At 42.3% G+C, this 20,432-nt stretch overlaps 1 protein-coding gene across 5 annotated transcripts in view; it reads left to right on the top strand.

Moving 5' to 3' along the window:
- antxr2a (ANTXR cell adhesion molecule 2a) overlaps positions 1 to 16,517 on the top strand; it is a 78,999-nt gene extending 62,482 nt beyond the window's left edge. For all 5 annotated transcript variants that reach the window (XM_069718791.1, XM_069718793.1, XM_069718792.1 and 2 more), the window contains one exon: positions 13,401 to 16,517. In XM_069718791.1, coding sequence (XP_069574892.1) covers positions 13,401 to 13,439 — 39 coding nt within the window. In that variant the 3' untranslated portion in view covers positions 13,440 to 16,517. The remainder of the gene's footprint in view (positions 1 to 13,400) is intronic.
- Positions 16,518 to 20,432: the final 3,915 nt, after the last annotated feature.

Genomic DNA, 20,432 nt, shown 5'->3' with positions numbered 1-20,432 from the left:
TCAAAGTCGAACATGTCGAACATTGACCGCCTTTACTTGATTAGAAACTTATTTTAAATGCATTTTTCTCTCCTTTTTATTCTTCTTGTTTTTTAACGTCTATTTTTGCAGTGTTTTAGGGAAGAAGCTGATTTTTCAGCATCAACAATGTGCAACAGAAATTAAAACATATTGATCTTCACACTTAATTTAAAAATGGGAAAAAGAGAAATTACACTGTGAATGAAACTGTTGATTAAAGCGTTGTTGTTGTTGTTACGCTGCTGACTTTCAAACATTTAGCAGTTTTCATCTGAAGTCCAGAATGTAGAAGATATTTTGTTGGTTTGTTTGTCACGCGGCACATTTTTCACTATTTTAAATCTGCTGAAGAATCGAATGCTGATGCTGTCGATCCATTTTATCCTCATCGGTTGTTCTGTTTCACCAAAGTATCTAAACTCTCTGAAGTTGAAGAAACAGCGACGTCGTTTCCTCTCAGCATGAACCGGAGACAAACATTAACCGGCTGCACATACTTTATTTAAGCATTAAAAGATGCTTGTTGATGCGGCGGCCTGCAGACGTGATGTGAGCTTATGTTGTGGGTTCGGTCGGGAGTGTTTGTGGCGTCTCCGCCGGCTTCTCTACGAGGACGGCCGCGGCGATGACACTTAATTTAAAAGTACAGATGAGCCCAGCGGCTGCGTGCGGACGCTGATACGCTGTGGCACCCAGAGGAAAAATTAACAAATGGCCCCCGCTTTATTTTTGGTTTGTGTTGGGAGTCGGTGTTCGGAGCATGTTGAGCTTTCGGGACGTTGAACAGCTGCGTGTCCGCTGAAAAACGGACTGTTTTTGGTTGTTGTGGGGTTTTTTTGCAGAATCTGGTGCTGCTGCAGTTTCCATCAACTCAACTCAGTTTTATGAAGAATTTTACTCCTAAGTTGCAGATTGACTCTGTTTTCTGTTCCCAACTTGCACTTGAACAACGTGTATCTATATATTGCTGTTTTGCTCGTTTTAAAATGCCGTGCTGTAATTTCCGTTCCAATCTGCCCACCTTTCTGCTTTCCACTCAGATTTGAATGTTGCGTGCATTTTTAGAAACGGCACAGAAGGCTGAAAAAAGGCTCAAACACAAAGTACCGTGACCGCCTCGAAGTATTTCAACTTTTCATCAAAAGAACACGGTGCTCCCGACAGGTTTTCAGTCGCCTCTTGGCACCGCCGCAAGGTGTGACTCCTTCTTCCTACAAGCATCTGTTTAGCACTACTAGCTAAAAAAGCGAGCGGCGGACACAGGAGCGGTTTTGTGAATGCGTTGCACAACAAATGGTGCGGCGGGTGGGATCACGTGGAAACGGAGGGAAAGATCAGGGTGACAAAATGAGACGTGGAAACGGGAGTCTGTCACCTCGCGGGTCCCGAAGCGGCCCATCAGCTGCTTCTGGTGTCGTACAGAAGCAGCATTGTAGCCGGAGAAGGTGGCGTCCACGGAGCGCCTCGTCGCTGACAGACAGAGCGTCTCCGTCAGCCCGTCAGCTGTGAACCCAGTTGTCTGACTGAAGTGGGTTGAATTGGACGCGGCCTGTCGAAATCACTTCAGTACATATCAACCCAAGAACAATCTCTCCTCTGTCTGATCCTGCTGGCGCCGCTCCACACCGATCCTCCCACGGTCTCCCTCTCTTATGATTATTTTATCATTTAAAATTCTTTATGCCGCATTGCCGTGGCACCGGCCCCGCTAGAGCAGAGCGGCGCGTTGGCCATACAGTACATTCACACTACAGTTATTTGGACGGCGCTCCGGTGTGGCTCTGTCCTGGTCCCTCAGTTGGATTCTGCTCGTCCATTAGTGCCATCTGTGCCTTCATGCGCCGTCTGTGAGGGCCCCGTCGACGCCAAAACGATTGGCATTTCTCTGGAACAACCAGAGGGACGGTGCCCAGAGCTTTTAGCTGCCAATGATGTGCACTTACTCTGACAAAACCAGAGAGGAAGAAGGGAGGAGGAGGGGGGGTGGGGTGAGACGGAGGCCCAGGCAGGAAACAGCTGCACCTACAGTACTGCAGGAGATACGGCTTCTCCCTGCAACAACGGAGCTGCAGCAGCGAAACAAGAAACAGAAGCTGCTGACCAACCAGATTGTGTTTCATCATCACCATGTTATGATGTTAACATACATACATGCGGCCGTCACACTGAACCCACGCAGAGTTACAGTCTGCAACGCAGATCCGTGGCTTCAGTTCAGACTCCACGTTGATAAATGTCGGACGTATTTCAGCAACGAATTTACAACAACCACATTTAAATGGTGTGCACGATTTAATTCCTACTTGTGCAAGATATGATTTTATATAGAGAGAGACAGCAGAGCACATCGGTCTGTCTCCTCTCAGGAGGAACTGCAGCTGCTTCAACTGTCAGTTGATCATCTATAAAGTCAATAGCATCCTCAAAGTGAGCAAATTGCTAACGATGTCAACCACAAGCTCTCAACATCATCGTTATTGCCTTTTACTAACAATAATCCCTGAGGCAGGTGCAGTGAACTTCATACTGGGCTGTTCTTATCTCGTGTGCACGATTTAAATGTATTTCATGAACGTACATCGGCGTGCTGTTGGTTAAACTTAGCTGGGAAAAATAAGCTTCAGCAAAATTTGGAGGATTCTTTAATTCAAAAATACTGAATAACTTCAGTACATCAGTGCAGCTCAGGGAAGACGAGAAATGGACTGTAGATGTAAAGAATATCCAAACAGATGTGACATCACTGAGGGAACCTGGAGATGTTTTCCAGCTGAGAGCCCTGAAACATGTCTCGGCTCTCTTATGAGAGCTCGATGCAGAAACACCATTATCACAATGTGAATCATTGCAGACAGACAGAATAGGATCTCAACATAGAAAACATAACAAACTGAACAAGTTCAGACGTCTTGTAATTCAGTTGTTTTGTGATTGTTTTGGACATTTCCAGGTCCCTCAGTATTTTATTCCAGCAAGAAGTTGATCAGGTTTTGGTTTTACGTGATGTTCAGTGTATATTCCTCATGATTTGTTTTTAGTATTTGGACAGGCATGATATGACGTCACGCGTTTTACTTGTACATTAGTAGCCTTTGCTTTTTGCCGACATAAGTAGTAATTATGTTTTAAACCTTTTTGCTCCGACCGAAGACCTCCAGTTTCTCAGACGGTCCTCGGTGAGATTGTGCATATTATTCGCTCACTGAAGCTCTGCGTTGGTTTTGATTACGTTTATTTTTCAGGGTTCCTTAACACGACTCGAAGAATAAGAAGTCAAGTGAAGTGAAGTCACTTTGATTTTATAGCACATTTAAACAGAACGTGTTGACTAAAGTGCTGCTCACGTAAAGACCAAATAGAAACAGTCAGACAGTTGAAATCAACCACACCATCAAGAATAAATGAAGAACAAATAAAGAACAAAACAAAATTAGAAAATAATATGAAGCCAAAACAACACTCAAGGGTTTACATGATTAATGCAGACAAAAGTTAAATTGAAATTGAAATTGAAATTGGACTTAATCTGGAAATGCCAGCAGGAATAAAGATGTTTTCTGTAAATATTTGTTCCCTCAGAAAGTCCAGTCGGCTCTGAGAGCGAGTCTGAATCTAGGAACAGATAAAAGCTGCTGGTCAGATCAACAAAGCAGAACAACCAGGACTGTCTGATTTTAAGACTTATGAACAAGCAATACAAATGTTATATTAGTTTTATACCAGACAGACGATGTGAAGATGAAATGAGCTGCAGCATCCCGGACCGTTCGGGTTGTCTGTCTGTCCGTCCCGCTCTCATAAACGTGAATCTCTGGAACTCATTCAAGAGTTCCTTTTAAAATCGGCACAAACAGATGAACAAAAGGATTAACTGATTGAATTTGAGGGGGAGGGGGGTCAAAGGTCAAGGTCACCTCAACCTCACATTGACCAATTCTGCCGAGGGCAAAAACATTCACTTGGACTCAATAAATAAAGGGAGGACATCAATAGCACACAGAAGAGACTTCAGTTGAGATCAATCAGACAAAGGTGTCCATAAGCAGGTCTATAGACATCTGTCTGTAGAGGACTGGGCAGAAGTACCGGAGGAGACAAAACGAGAGTCACAACTACATCCGGGATGGTAACTTCAAAAATATCTGTGGTCAGAAAAAGTTGCATCGCAGATTTCACGAACATAAAAATTGCCGTATGTTAGAAGAAGATCTCGTACGTGACCGCGTTCATGAGCAGAACCTGAAACCAGCTGCTTGAGATTCAAAGAGTCAATGAGGTTGAAAAGTTATTCTCCGTTGGTTTAAAATGACAACACACGTGAATATTAAAACCACAGAGATTTAAAATGTTCTACTTGAATTTGATATTGGGCTTTCTGGGACTACAGTTTTCATAAGATACAGTACATGACCCAACATATGCGAAAATTCAACCATCAGTGATGTCATCAACCATCAGTGATGTCATCAACCAGCAGTGATGTCATCGTTGGTTTGTGAACGTTATGAATCCTCCAGTTCAGATTCTGTCCGTCACCATCTTGATAGTTCTGAGCGGTTTGGAGCAGGAAGTGTCCATATTTGGACGAGCTGGGGGAGGAGCCAGAGGTGGATCTGACCGATCTGATCGGAAACCTGACGATACTACGTCCCGCCCACCGACAGCTGTAACCTGACTGCACCGCAGGCCTGTCAATCAAACAGACACGCCCCCAAAAACAGGTCTTCTTGAATCTTCTTTTCTAATGAATGAGGGATTATTTTCAGATGGACCTCCAGAAAACTAATAAGAAGGAGTGACTTTAGCTAACAACACCGAGATAACTGATGGACACATTTTATTCACTTTGGATTTGATGAGAGAAGTTGAATGGGAGTCTATGGAGCCGGAGGCTTTCTGGAGCCGACCTCTAGTGACACTCGCTGGTATTGCTTTGCTCTTTTTTTCTGAACCATTGAATGCATCGGACTCATTTTTCAGACCTGAAGCTACGAACTCTTCTATGTACAGTCTGAGTGTTTCTGTCTGGGTCAGTTCTTCACGGTTTGTCCGATGCTCCTGAATGAAGTGAAAACTTTAGTTTACAGCGATATTTGATGCAAACGTTGGTTTGTGTTTGTTTCTCTCCTGTTTCAATGCGACAGTCCCCCAAAGCTCAAAGTCAGGTCCATAAACAAATGTTTTTCTGTGTTTGTTGTGAGGAGCTTCACTGGTCTGCACAGAGCCCTGACCTCAAACCCGTCCAACACCTTCGGGTTTAATAGAACACCAACTGTGAGCTAAACTGTAACCCAGCATCCATGTTGCATCTCACCGATGCGTTTAAAGCCGAATGGGAACAAATCTCTGCAGCCGTGTTCCCAAATCTGCAGGAAAGAGTGAAACTGGACGAGTGGAGGCTGTTAGAGAAGCACAAACTGAAAATGCGTGCAATCATCATCTGTCCATATATTTGGACCGATGTATGTTTTTAGTAAAGCATAACGTAAATTCATGGATTATACACAGAATGTAAAACAGCCCGGTGCACCTGTGTAAATAATATAAACATATATATTACAAATATTAAACTTTTCACAGTTTTGAAAAAAATATTTCCCAGCATGCATGACGGCTTTTCCAGCATCTTCCAAGATATCTGCTAAACTTCACAGTCGTGAAGGGAGTAACTGTTTTTTTTTCTCCCTCCGATGTACCTTATGTGCTCGTATAATCTTTATTCATCTCTTTACAATCAGTAGAAATGCCCGAGTTGTCAGCGAGCATCATGCTTTTGGCCGAGTCTCAGGTGGCTCTGATTTCCCAGCAGGCCAGATGGCAGCGCTGTGTGGGCAGTGTGTGTGTGTGTGTGTGTGTGTGTGTGTGTGTGTGTGTGTGTGTGTGTGTGTGTGTGTGTGTGTGTGTGTGTGTGTGTGTGTGTGTGGACGAGGGGCTGTGAGAAGAGGGCCAGCAGCCTCGTGGAGGGAGGATTGCTCACACTCTGGCTCTCTCCTCTGTCCCGGTGCAGCTGTGCTTCTCTCTGCAACTTGAACTTTTAATGTGTTCAATATGTGGCCGAGGACACGGGAGTGAAACAGAACACATGTCTGGTGGCGGAGGCTCGGCAGGCGGCGACGTGGAGGGGAGGATGACACCGTGTGGAGTTGTTTTTTAACTTGCTCAAGTCTGTTGCTTCTGTCAGACTGGAGCACTTTGAATTCGTTAAAGGAAGAGTTCACACCTTTTTTTTCTAATACTTGCTTCGGCGATGATAAATATAGTAAAGTCTTGAGGGAGTCAGTGACTTCTACGTTTTTTTTTCTTTATTTCTATGTCACAATATAAAGCCTGTATTTTCCTTCAGAAAGTTGCTTATTTTTATGTATTTATTTTAAATGGTCACATGGTTTCAAATCGGTGTCATTGGTGTTTTCAACCAGCAGATTCAAGCTTCAGTTCCTGTAATTTTGGCTTTTAATTTATCAGATTATGAGAAAACACATTGAGAGATTTTGATTGTTGAATATGGAGATAAACACACATGCCGGTGTTTTTTTTAAGCAGTTCTTGTTTTCGGTTGAGGCTTTGTTGCAGTCAAGTTTTTTTGTTTTTCCAGCTGCTTTCTCGGCCACGTCTGCCTCAGCAGAATATTTAGTGACCCCCTGACCCGCTACATGGTTACTGTCTCAGAGTAATCATATATATATATCAATCCATATATAGCCATCTGACCGAGTGTGTCATCTCAACTTAAAGCCAAGGAGCTCCATTTCCTTGAATCACGTCACAGGTCTAAGTTTTGTAAGAAAGGAGTGCATGAAGCTGTGGCCAACGTTTTTGGCGGATAGGGCGAATAGATAATCAGAAGGTGTGTCACAGCCAACCTCAGTCCTAGCCAATCAGATCAGTTCCACTCATCATCTTTAAAACAGCTGTGGTGCAGCGTATTGTCAGTTTCTAATGACTGATGAAGGAGGAGACCGTCACCATCACTCAAACTTCACACAGGAGGAAACTGACATACTTGTCTGGAGGTTCCTGCTCGTAATCAGCCAATTTATGGCATTACAAGTCGGCCTCCACAGGCTGATGTTAAAACAGCTTGTGAAGAAGTAACTAATATTATAGATAACTTTTCACCTGGTATTGGGAGAACTGCTGCCCAGTGTAGGAAGAGGTTTAATGATATATGTCGAAGAACCAAAGAAAAAACTGCATCTTATCAAAGACTGGAATTAGTTAAACATCAAAGGGAACAAAAAACACTCATCAACACAGTGAAACCAGGAGCTGGAATCATGTTGAGGAGTGAACAGAAGTAAATGATTCACACTTAAAGATCCAGATGCAATTTATTTATTAACAACACTGATGAAGAGCACTGTGCTCCAAACATCACTGATGTTGTGGTGTTAATAAATAAAGTGATGTTGTTAATAAATAAACTGATGGTGTTAATAAATAAACTGATGGTGTTAATAAATAAAATGCATCGGGAGCTTTGAGGGTGAATAATTTACTTTCCAGTCATTAAAGCTGCTGTGTGTAACCTGCTTTAACCTTTCTCACACAGCTGCTAGATTACGAAACGCCTTTATGTGTGATTTAATTAATTAATAGGTAATCTGAGTGCCTTTTAGATTTTATGACTGACGCTGGGTGCTCGTGTCATGACGTGGACCAACTGCCTGATTCACATCCACCTGAATATGTCTGTCACTATATGTTTTTTTTAATGCGGCTTTGAATCCGGGTTTAGGATCTTGAACATATTCAATGATGGTAGATGATCTGTGATTGTTAAACTCAAAACTTGTTTTACCTGGTCAGGAGAAACGGAGCAGCAGCATCCAGATGTGATTACTGTAGTAACAGATGTAAGATGATCAGCAGTACATGAGGACTGTCTGAGCACGAATATGCTGTTCAACTCATTAACATTTCATCAGAACCACAGACGAGTGTTGGAATAACGACTGTTGAGTGTTGCTGTTGGATTAAGTAAGCCCTAGATTAACTAAGCTACTGTATAGCTGCAAAGCTCTAATGTGGAAAAAAGTCTGTTCTGGTAATAAAATCTTTCAAAGCCTGAAGCTTATCACTGCAAAATAAGCATCTTGCAACTGGATTACAACTCTCATGCTTGCAAGTGTTCTCACACTCCAGTCCAGATGGGAGATTCGTTCTGTAACCTAAATTGGTTCTTCTTTCGTGCATCTTTTTTGTCTTTGATGTTGTAAATGTGACAAACTATACAATCAATTAATACACCAAGCCAATACAAACATTTGGAAAGGAGCTGCTTCTCCATCAGCTGTGTTTATTTCCTGTTATCAGTGGTGGAGACTCGTCTCCAACTTGTTCTGAGCAGGCGACATGAACAGGCAAACATGAGTCCTGGTTTTGTTTAGTTTATAAATCACAGATGATTACTCAATTATTGACTTCATTATTGAAGGAAAGTCAGAAATTTGGACGTTTAGACGTGAAGGAGCGTAACTTTCAGGGTTTGAGTTTTACTTCACATCAAATCCCAGCAACCACCAGAACGACCCACAGGTTGTGTTCGTGTGACCATGTTCTGATGTGAAGGTGAATCAGCAGTTTGATCTCCGTCCTCCATCGGATAGAAAACATGAGCCTCCATTTCTCTGGTGAAATAAAAAAGGTGTCCAGCAGCAACCTTTACAAACATTTCAGGTTCAGCTGCATCCACTTGTGTCAGAGAGACGTTGGTAAGTGCATACTTCAGATCATGTGTTTAGAACTAAGCTTTCAGTAACCTAATCCTTTTAAACAGGTGCGTTCAGTTGAAACAATATAGTTGACTGTGGAAATAATTGCAGTGTAAACACAGTACAGTTTATCATTAAAGCCAGGAAGCTCGCTGGTGTTATGTGACATCTTTCAAACAACCTTAAAGCCTTTGTTGAAGTCCAGAAATGGAAACGTGGACCTTAAATATTCCAGTTTGTGACATCAGACAAAAGGTGCAGACGTTGTTACCTCTACAGGAGATGGAAAATATGAGTGTCGTCGGGTTTTGGGTGTTTCAGTCCATTGGTAGTTGGATCTTAAAAGCATTGTTGTGAACGCAACTAATAGAAACACAAATATTCCTCAATAGATTATCTTTCCAAACAGACATTAATTTGCAATCTTTCTGTTTTGTTGTCGTGTTTTATAGGAAGAAAAAAAAAATCACAAAAATGTGAGCGTTTAGTTTTAAGTCTATCCAGCATCAGTCTCTCTGAAGCAGCAGAGATCTTCTGAGAGTTGCAGCTGTGGGGGACTCGAGCTGCTCAGGGTGTGAACACTGAGATGAGACACACACACACACACACACACACACACACACACACACACACACACACACACACACACACACACACACACACACACACACACACACACACACACACACCCATCAGTTCACTTCTGGAGCTCTGCCTCAAGTTACAAGCCAACAGTCCCAGTGACAAACATGTTGTCTGAGGACTGGGTAAACGTGGCCCTCTGCAGCTCCTGTCAACACGCTGCGAGGCCGCGAACACGCCGCCGTCGTCGGTGGCCGCGGCTCCGATCACGTCTAAAACACTTCCAGGAAGTTTATTTCAGCTGCTCAGAGCAGAATTCCTTTAACACTTCTACACAAAAAATAAACAATGCACAGATCCTTTAATATTTGCCTCTCCAACATTTTGAGCTCGTTGGAAATATTTCCATTAGTGGTGCATTAAACAGCCAGCGAATTGACGAGAAAATAGATAGCTTTAAGAACTGATCAGTTGGAATAGTTTGTCAAATAAAATCTCATCTCATCATATACTGAATCTTTATTTACACTAATAATTGGATAAAGTCAACAAATTAATTTCACTATCTGAAGTTAAAGCTGAAGTGTGAGCAGTAATTGATAGTCCGACTTTTTAATTGATTAGAAGTCTATTCATTGAAAAAGTAAAAATATTGATAACATTAATTAAAGCCTATATTTCATCCCTCTGCTGCATCTTTCTGCTTCCAGATGATATATTAAGAATGGATGCTGCTGTAATCCAATTTTTTATGATATCATATATATATATATATATATATATATATATATATATATATATATATATATATTTCCATTAATTTCAATAAAAAGTCAGTGGGGTGTCTGTAATGAACCTTATTAATCCCAATCTTCATCTGCGGTTGATGCCCCCCCTCCTGTCTCTTCACCTCTGCATCTCCCCACCTGACTCATCTCCCCGTCTCCACGCAGTCACGCTGCCGTCCGACTGATGTGATTTCACTGACATGCCATGCTGACGTATCCAGACTATTGTTGTGGCGCTCCGGGTGGCCCAGGTGGGCCTCCGTCCCTCCAACATGGCCCAGTTACAAGGCGGCGTTCCCTGCCAAGTCAGGCCCCGTTCATCTGGGACCAGGGGAGCTGGAATGGGTTGGAGCGTATTGTGCTGCACCTGCTTCGCCCTCGCATCAGATCCCCCTGCTTCGCCTGCCATTCTGCCACCGCGGAGAGCACTTCTTCCCTCGCCGAGCCCCCGCGCCGTAAAACCCCGAAAATCCACTGAACTTAGCCGCTCTGATGGCCGTGGCCAAAACAGCATCTGATGTGCCTTATTTGTTGACTGTGTGAGATTAGTTGCAGAGGGTACACGTCGAGGGGCTTACCATGCAGAGATGGAGCGCAGCCCCCACCCCTCCACCAAACACCCACCAGCCTTGCCAAATAATGAGAAATGGAAGATTCTCCAGCTTTTCTAAAGCCCTCGTCACAGTCGGCCCGTGTACGCTTCTGCTCCGGAGCCAGCCTGCAGAGCAGATACAGTCGGAGCGGCGGCAGCACAGGAACTGGCTGCAGGAGCTCCACATTCACCGGCGGCCCCGAGCCGCCGCCCCTCATCTCGGTCCGTAACGCCTCGACAGGACGCGCCACCTGAACTGTGTGTGGAAGAATGTGCTTTTGTTTCCTCTGAGAGAAGGAAGCACATGTGCTGCTCAAATGTGAGCACGTATGCAAATTCGGTTGAGCAAATGAATCGGTTCGTCTCAAATTAAATGCTATTTTAAAACAATTGAAAAGGTTTCGGTGACCTCTGACCCTGAAACCACAATTTAAACCTACATTTCTTCCGCCACTTTGCAAATCATCATCTTCTCCAGTTGGATTCTCCAGCTGCAGATTCATCATGCAGAAATCCAGATATCATTAAGGGCCAAAGCCGTGCTGTTTATGAATGTTGGATGTATGAAAACACACAAAACAAAACCACAAATGGGTTGAAAATGGGTTTTGAATGACGACATCTGAACTGAGATCAGAGCAGCAAACTGTCTCTGTGGATGTGAAGTCACCTCCGGAGCTCCGGAGGAGCCGTGCAGAGAGATGCAATTTAAATTGTGCGCTTGAATTATGAAATTGAGGCCATGAGATACTAAATCAATATCGTTGTTATTCCCTTTTACTCCCAATAATCCGTTACATCCCTGAACCCAGTTAACGAGTCGTGGCCACGACATGCTAAATGGTGCGCATGCTTTATTGATGTTGTCTCTCCGGAGTCACCTGTTGGGACGAGACAGGCCGAGAACAGCAGTGTGTGGACACTTGAACAAATGCTTGTACTTGTTCAAACACTTGTGAGCTCCGGCCTGGACATGAATCAGAGTCCCAGAGAAGAGAAGCCCAGTTTACGTTCACATTCACACTCTGAAGGTTTACATCAACGGGATTCTTCTCGTCACTCTTATTGTACTTTATCTGCAGTGATCAGATTTATTTTCTACCTTTTGCTCTATTAGTTATTAAAGCTTTTGTATTGTGTATGATTATTGTGAACTGATGACATAATGGAAAGCTGTAGTCTCTGTTGTTTTTTTGATACCATCTTATCCAGGATGCACCACTAAGAGTCTTTTCTCACTTCCTGCCACGAGCTTCTTTCTCCATGTGAAGGCAGCTTCTGTACGTGTGCGCTTTAGTAACACAGGTAGAAGTTGGGCCATGCACCTGCAGCGCCAACGAACTGCTTCTCCTGCAGAAATGTTCTTGTTTTAACCTTTCACCTTTAACCTTTCACCTGCGCGGTGACACGGATGCTCACGCTGTCGGATCTCAGTCACTGAAACACAACTGACGGCTTTTGTTTTGGAGTTTGTATCCGTGTTTCTGCTCCCATCTCAGAGGACATGTCTACTGGACATTATTTATGGTATTAACGGGTCATTGCACCCAAACGAGAAGGAAACACATTCTACTTTAAAGCATGTCTGAGGAACTACGTTGAGCCAAGAAATGTTTTGTAGTAAGAAAAGTGGACAGTAAGTCTGTAGAAACCCTCATTTCATTGCTCATCTGCATGAATAGATGTAACCGGAAGTAAATGAGGAAATGTCTGGTCTTGTGATTTGGGTGAACTCATCCTTTAACAGTAATCCTGTTGTTATATCTGTTGTTGGCTGCTCTCTAAAATATGCAGCAGGATTTACAGACAAGCTTTAATGAATAAAGTAGAAAGAATTGGTGTTATGATGTCAGAATGAGGTTACAGGAAGCAGACAGAGAGACACGGAGGTGTGTGTGTGTGTGTGTGTGTGTGTGTGTGTGTGTGTGTGTGTGTGTGTGTGTGTGTGTGTGTGTGTGTGTGTGTGTGTGTGTGTGTGTGTGTGTGTGTGTGTGTGTGTGTGTGTGTGTGTGTGTGTGTGTGTGAGAAGGCCGACGGGCTGCTGGGGATTCGCTGTGTGAGAGCTCCCTCTTGGTGCCAGTCGGCCTACTGTTAGTGAACAGGCTGCTGCAAGGAGAGGCTACACACACACACACACACACACACACACACACACACACACACACACACACACACACACACACACACACACACACACACACACACACAGGAGCCCTACTTCTCTCAGATCTGTGTGGTTTTTGTAACAGAGATGTGCAGCAGGTCACCAGTTGATGTTTCGTTTGATTGTCGTTGGAACAAAATGTTCAGATGAATGTTGAATTGTGTCGTTTTATTTGTCCTGAATATGTTTCAATAGATTTATCAGTGAGCTCCAGTATTTTTAAATGTTTGTGTGCTGATTATTTATGATGAATATTGTTTCCTTACATTTGTTTTATTGGTTTATTTTGTTTTGTTTGGGAAGACCTTTTTTTTTAACTTTATTTTTTTTTCTACTCTTGATGATGTATTCATTTTCATATACATACCTTTATTTTAAATTTTAATAAGAAAAGGACATTTTCAGTCAAATTTTCATGTAAAAAAATCTGAACAGAAATATCAACAGATATGAAAAAATATCCTTTTTACTTGAAAACCTGCAGTGAAATATGAAGTAGATTGTAAAAGTTTGAATGTGTTTCTTTGTGTGTCTCTCAGGGCCGGTGTATTAATTTCAGCCGTGTGCAGCATCAGTAGAAGCGACTGTGTGAAGACCACCGAGCTGGTCGCCGTGGACGACAGAAGAGCTTCAGGTTTTTCTTTGAAGATGTGTAATCCTGCAGCTGAAACCACTATCTGTTCCCTCTGTGCACAAAGTTTCCCCCTCGGTTGGGTTCTTCACGCCGAGGCCTCTGAAGCACACGCCTTGAAATGTTTATATTCTTATTCTTTAACTTATTTACCACCTTTTCCTCACACCAAATCTTTTTTTATTTTTTTATTAAAAAGAAGTCAGAGCAGCCGTCCCGGCGCCCCAGAACTCAGCACTCAGACTCGGTTAGCTTTTCATGCGCACCAAAGGCTTAACATATTCTGACCATATTGTGCCTTCTGTGAAAAACCTAATTTCATGGACACAGACGGAAGCTATCTAAAAAAAAAAAAAACCATGGAGGAAGGGGCTGTTTGCCTTTGGCGTGGAAGTCGGAATAATCCCAGTGGGCCTCACAAGTGCAGAAGTCCGTTGCCTTTTGGCAATGTCTCATCACGACTCCTCTCCAACTTCAGCAGCGCTTCGTGCCCGCCGGCCGCCCTTTGACTGGCTGATCCTGTCATTTTAACACTGAGAAGTGCACACGCATGACAAATTGTAGACAGGATGCCCCAAGGTATTGGAAGGCACCAAGACTTTGCCCTTTAGTTAGTTTTTTTTGTATTTTTTTGAAGACACCTTCCTTTCATTATGCACTCGGGATAAAGGAAATTAATAGAGCGTTATTGGACCGCGGGACAGCCTCCTGACCACCATGAGCTCCAGCTAGTTTTGAGGGATTGATGCCTTGAAGACCTTGACATGGCGCTTGGTGTTTTTTGCCCCTGTTTTCAGTGCAGTCTGCTCTCTGCTCAGTAAGGCGTAGCACATCACAACCCATAAACAGGCCTATCAGTTAGGACTTTTCAGATATAGATACGCCGCCCGACGCTGCGCCTCAATCCTCCGAGGGCTCCCGGCCTACGTCACGACCCGCTAGTTCTCCCGGTACCAGAATATCAAAGTTTAATTAAAATAATTAAAAGCAACAGCAAGCAGCAGCCTGTGAAGACCTGGCTGTCTCTGTTTTATGCCTTTTGACATTGAATGACCTATTACTGCGTTATTCACAGCAAAAAAGAGGACACGGCGCCACAGTGACGGTGCGCCGCGTCCAAAACGCAAACCCAAAGTAACGGATGCGACGGACGGATAAGTATTGTTCATTTGCAGAAATGATGTCCCCCCTCCTCCCACCCCGACTCCCTCAACCCAAAAAGCAGGGGATATATATTTATATATATTGTGGATTTCTCAAGCGCGCTGTCATGACGCCAATCCCAAATGATGTTAGTGTGAGCGGAAACACTGTGGGGGAGGAAAGGGGGCAGCAGCTGAAGAAAAAGGCTCGAATGATCCAGTCACTTCGGATACCGTACTTCAGATGCAAAATGGATATTCGAGTCGAAACCTGACAAAGCGTGCCGGCTTTGACGGGAAGCGGTATAGACAATGACCAGTGGCTGGGTCAGTGGGATGTCTCTGTGCAAGCAGGGAAGCTTATCAAATGACACTAAAAATAAGTTCAACAACCATCAAGTTTGAGGAGGAATGGGTGAGTGTCTCGCATTCGGTGGGCGCAGGAGTGCAGGAGACGGGCAGCGAGCATCACGGCCGGCTAATTATTCCTTTGTTTGCTCTCCGTCCCGATTGGGGGCCACGTAAATAATTCCACATGAAATCCTCGGGGTCCGCTGGTATTTATGTCCGACTTAAACGCTTTTAGCCTCTTGCATAATTTTGCAGGCTGACATTTAATAGGCTCATCAGGCTCTTTCTGGACGCGCCGTGAACGAGCAAATTTTTAGCACTTAGATGGCGTCTTCTTTATGTTGCAACCGAGAGCACGGGAATGTTATTAACCCGAACTAATGAGATATTTACATACCAGTCACAACACCACGCGCCCCGCCAGTAACGCTCACTGTGTCCCTTGAACACATCATCATCACGCTATAGAGTCCATTTTCTAACCGATTGTTGTACATTAAAAAAAAAAAAAGTTTGTTTTTTTGTAAATTTATGCCTTTGATGAAAATAAGTATTTTTGTATTTCTGCACAAATGAAGTTATTTTAATGTCATTTAAACACCAAAAATCAACTTTTAAAAATTGTAAACCATTTAGTCACATCAGCCAACTTCTTTTTGTTTTCATCAGTTTCAATATAAGTTTTAAAGAAGGTTTCAGCTTCAGTTTGATTTGCATGCACTGCGTTCTGCTATCAGCTCTTTTAATGTGCACAATTTTTTAATGTATCATTTTATTATCTTCAATTTTTTATCTTTTTTTTCTACTTTTTTATATTCACGTAGCACCTTGAAGCTCAGGTTGGAGTCACACAAGCTGCACATGTGTGATTCGCAACCAAAATCCCAAACGCTTTTTTTTTTTTTTTCTGGGTTTTACACTGTTTTTATTTTTAGTCAGACAATCTTTGTTATTGTTTTACACTGCAATCTGTTGTGTCAAATATACATTCAACAAAAAGCGAGCAGTGTTTTGGGGTTGTGTTTTTTTTCTCTCTCTTTCTAACACGTGTGTGCTGGTAGGGGTGGACACGCTAAAGGCGATCTTTAATTGGGCCCTTACAGATTTATAGGGCCCGACAGGGAACGTGATTATACAGAGTGTGTGTGGACAGAACAGTGGACAGTGTGCAGCCTCCACCCCTGTGAAGTCAGTCACCGGAGGCACCACACACACACACACACACACACACACACACACACACACACACACACACACACACACACACACACACACACACACACACACACACACACACACACACACACACACACACACACACACACACACACACACAATATCCCTTCAAGGTCTCCGACGCCCCAAAAATGAGGTCTTGCATTTAGTAAAAAATATGCGCTCGTACACCTTCTGCTTTATCCACATTTGCATGCTGTGACAAGATGCCAGCTGAGGTATGTGTGTGTGTGTGTGTGTGTGTGTGTGTGTGTGTGTGTGTGTGTGTGTGTGTGTGTGTGTGTGTGTGTGTGTGTGTGTGTGTGTGTGTGTGTGTGTGTGTGTGTGTGTGTGTGTGTGTGTGTGTGTATCTCCACACTGTATATAAAAAAACAACCTTTGCCATGTTGAACAATAGACAGGAAAGTGATTTCTCCTTGTTGTCATAAAAAAAAACACTTTTCTTCAGGTTGTGATGTCGTTTCTGGGAATAAAATGTTCCAAAAATCATCTCGGTGCAGACACACAAATGTGTTTTGAAATACAGTCATGTAAAGTTGTTACTTTGAGGAATAAACCATGTGTGCAACAATAGAGATTTCTTCTGACAATGATCAAACCTGCTTTGTCAACACAACTAGACCTTTTCCTCGACTTACAGTACTGAACAGAAGTTTAACTTTTACTGAAACTGCTTTTTTCCCCTGCAAACTAAAGAAGCTCCATCAATTTCACTTATGTCTAATATTTACAACCTGATCACAGGAATATATATGTAACGTTATTTAAAAGCAGGAGAGGTTTGAAAGAAACTGCAATTTTTATCTAAAATAAAAGTACAGCAGTAGTCAGAGAAATATATATCAATTATTCAGCAACAGCGTCTGCTCATCAGTGTTATAAATATTATTCCTGCTGAATACATCAACCTAACAGCAGTCACCAGCTTCCATGTGAACATCCATACAAGAACTTTAAGCAGTGTAGAATTATTGTCCATAGAAATCACAAATAAACAAGAATAAAAGTGTAACATATCAAATAAAAACAGCCAGTTTCCGACAATTGTAACATTTTTATCTAATGTCAAATCATAACATTAATCTCGTTCACTTTCATGTTGTTGAGACAAAATAAAAGTTTGGAAGTTTTTGGGGGATTGTGATGCAAATCTGCTTTTATTTTCTGATGTTTCAAACAATCATCAAAAAAACTACAAACACATATTAAAAGATCATAAAAAATGTGTCTCTACAGACACACTCAGAGTTAGCAGATGTACTGATGAGCAATACAAAGTCATCGACTCATCGTTTCCTGTCTAGTTCACTGAAGTCTTGGTTACAGATTTATTTTCTCAAAAACACGAAAGCTGCATGAAAGAAAAAAAACAACTAAAACTGCGCTCACTAAATGTTTGAAAGCTCTAACTGCTGACTGGTTAAAATATAAGAAGTGTAACTACGTCCTCTGAGTGTCACAGACAGGATGACTCCACACTCACTAAATCCTGTCTTTAAGCGCATCACTGACCGGTTCACAGAGACATTCAGCATTACACAAACAGCTGTATCTGCTGTGTTCGCTGTGCTGAGATCAGCAGCTACAGATTTGACTGTGTTGTTTTAAAAACAGCAGGTTGTACAAAACACACGGTGGAAATCTGAATTCAGTATTTAACATGCAAAAGTTGAAGTTTCTCGACTGAAGTCCGGCGCAGGACGACAGTTCCTCCGGCCCACGGGTCTGTTGTATGGAACTGGCAACACTACTGGTTGATGTGAGAGCTGGCCTTTAACCTGAACCCTCCGACAACACAGCAACCAATCAGGGCCGACCCTGCACAGGCATTTAGTCTCTCCTAGTACTGCACATATATTCCTTCAAATATTTATATTTAAACAGATCAAGTAATTATTAAATAAAACCAATTTAAATAAAGAAAAAATGATAAAATGAAAAAGCAAACAGGCATAAATTAATAGCGCACTATTAGAATAAAGTTACGTGAAAGTTACACATTTTGAAAGCGTGAAACTTACACGTGCGTAAATGTCATGTGACCAAAGCGCCACACCTGAGGCGACTAAATACATGTTTTGGTCGTGTTATTCACAGACTGCGATGCAGGAAGATAAGATTCGAATCCAGGAAGTGACAACGTTTTTGTTTAGTTGTTTTTTGTTTCAAGAACCACTAGTTTAGTCTATAAGTTTAATTTTCCTGTAACTCACACGGCTCTACGCATGCCGTCGGTTTCATGTTCGTCCACTAAAGGAAAACGTGTAACTTTCACGCCTAGACAGCACAGAGCGTGTGTATTTCACATTCTGCTGTGTAAGTTCAAATACACTTGTGCCCAACTGAAAGTCTTGCATCTCAGATGTCCATTTATTATGTACAGAATTTGTAAGTGGAAAATATTTTACAACAAATTTGAAAACCAGAAGACACAAATATCATCTGCTACATATATCAAATAATAAGACTGAAGCAATGCCATGAAAATGGGAACTTCACAATAAGGACATTTTTCCTGCATTTAATAGTATATTTGCATGATAGTTGTGGTAATGTTAGACTTGAACTGGTTCCACTTCTCCCCTGTGAATCTTCTGTCCGTGAGAGCTGCTGCTGTTTGAGTTTGAGTGAGTTCATGTGTTTCTCAGAGGATCACTGGAGGCTGTGAATGTGGAGTCCTCTTATTTCTAGAATGGCTGATGTTTTTTTCACTAATGAACTTCACTCCAAATGTCCTATCTCACTGTTGATGCTCTGTTGTTATTAATGGCCCGTGCTGCACCCTTCCACCAGGTTTCATGATAACCGGGCCGATGCTTCTGGAATTGTGCTGACAAACAGACAAACACTGAAAACAAGGTGTTTAAAATGAATATGGATGTAAATGTGATGCAGAACATGTTTATGTATTTCAGAGCTGCATGAAGTCGTCGTATCTGAATTGAATTTGAATGTAATAAGAAGCATTTTGAGCAAAGCAAAATGGTTCTGGGTTCGAATCCGGGCCTTCCTGTGTGAGTCTGCAGGTTCTCCGTGTACCTGCGTGGGTTCTCTCGGTTCTCTAGCTTCCTCCCACCATCCAGAAACATGAACCTCAGGTTAACTGGTGGTTCTACAAATGTCCCTGAGGTGTGAATGAGAGCGTGGACGGTCTTTGTCTCCATCTGTCTCTCTGTGTTGGTCCTGTGATGGACTGGTGATCTGTCCAGGTGAACCCTGCCTTCACCCTATGTGAGCTGGGATAGGCTCCCCCCCCCCTCCCCTGTGACCCTGTTCAGGATAAAGCGGGTCTAGATAATGGATGGATGGAAGAAGCATTTTGCAGATAAAACAAACCCTATTTTTTAAGATCTGCAGTTCAAATCCAGGATTGAACCTCACGGCCTGACTGATCAGATCTGATTCTGAACCAGTGGAACTCTCTGAGCCACATCAGCGCTCACACGGAGAGGACGTGGAAATAGACCGGTCGCCTTCCTACAGTACATTATCCACATTTTGCTATTTTAAATATTTCTCATTTTTCAATACAAAGAAAACCTTTCAAAATCAGGCGGCTTGTATAGCAAAGGTGTGGACTTTTAATTACTTGGAAAATGTTTCTTTCTTCATACTTCATCTTAATATGTCTGATGAATTTTCTGTAGTTATAAAACTAAGCAATAACACAGAAATGTGGAACTGAATACGAAAAGAGACAAAGAGCGGCTAGCGAAGACAAGTTGACTGCCTGCAAAAACATCTAATGCAAGATAAATGACACGAGAAGTTAAACAAAAAGAAACAAATCCATTTAAAGACAAAAAAATATAAATTAAAACAAAAACATTTAAGAACCACAGAGATGCTCAGTTTATCTCCCAGAAAGTCTTTACACAGTTTTAGTGTTTTTTTTGTTAAAAAAAATCACTCATTTGTTTAATTGCCATGACTTCATACTGGAGTGTGTTCATATACCACGCTGCCATTCAAGCTTATACATCATGCAATATGTAAATGTGCTCAGTACATATAACTCACTGTCGTACGAGAACAAACAAAATAGTTTGGAGATGAAAAGACATCTGAGAGAAGAATAAAGCAGCTGAATTACCCAAAAGATGTCGTGTGTTTAAAGAAGCTTAGACGCTGCAAATATTCTTTATTTTAGCAGGAAAGAAATTAACAAATAAGATACAAAAGACAAACCCGATGATCTGTAGAAAAGAAAT

The sequence above is a fragment of the Brachyistius frenatus genome, unplaced genomic scaffold (assembly GCF_029030835.1).
Source record: "Brachyistius frenatus isolate BFR_SWC_R1_liver_20210118 unplaced genomic scaffold, ASM2903083v1 Contig_199, whole genome shotgun sequence".
In the NCBI taxonomy this organism is placed as follows: domain Eukaryota; kingdom Metazoa; phylum Chordata; class Actinopteri; family Embiotocidae; genus Brachyistius; species Brachyistius frenatus.
This window is presented reverse-complemented; position numbering and strand designations above follow the sequence as displayed.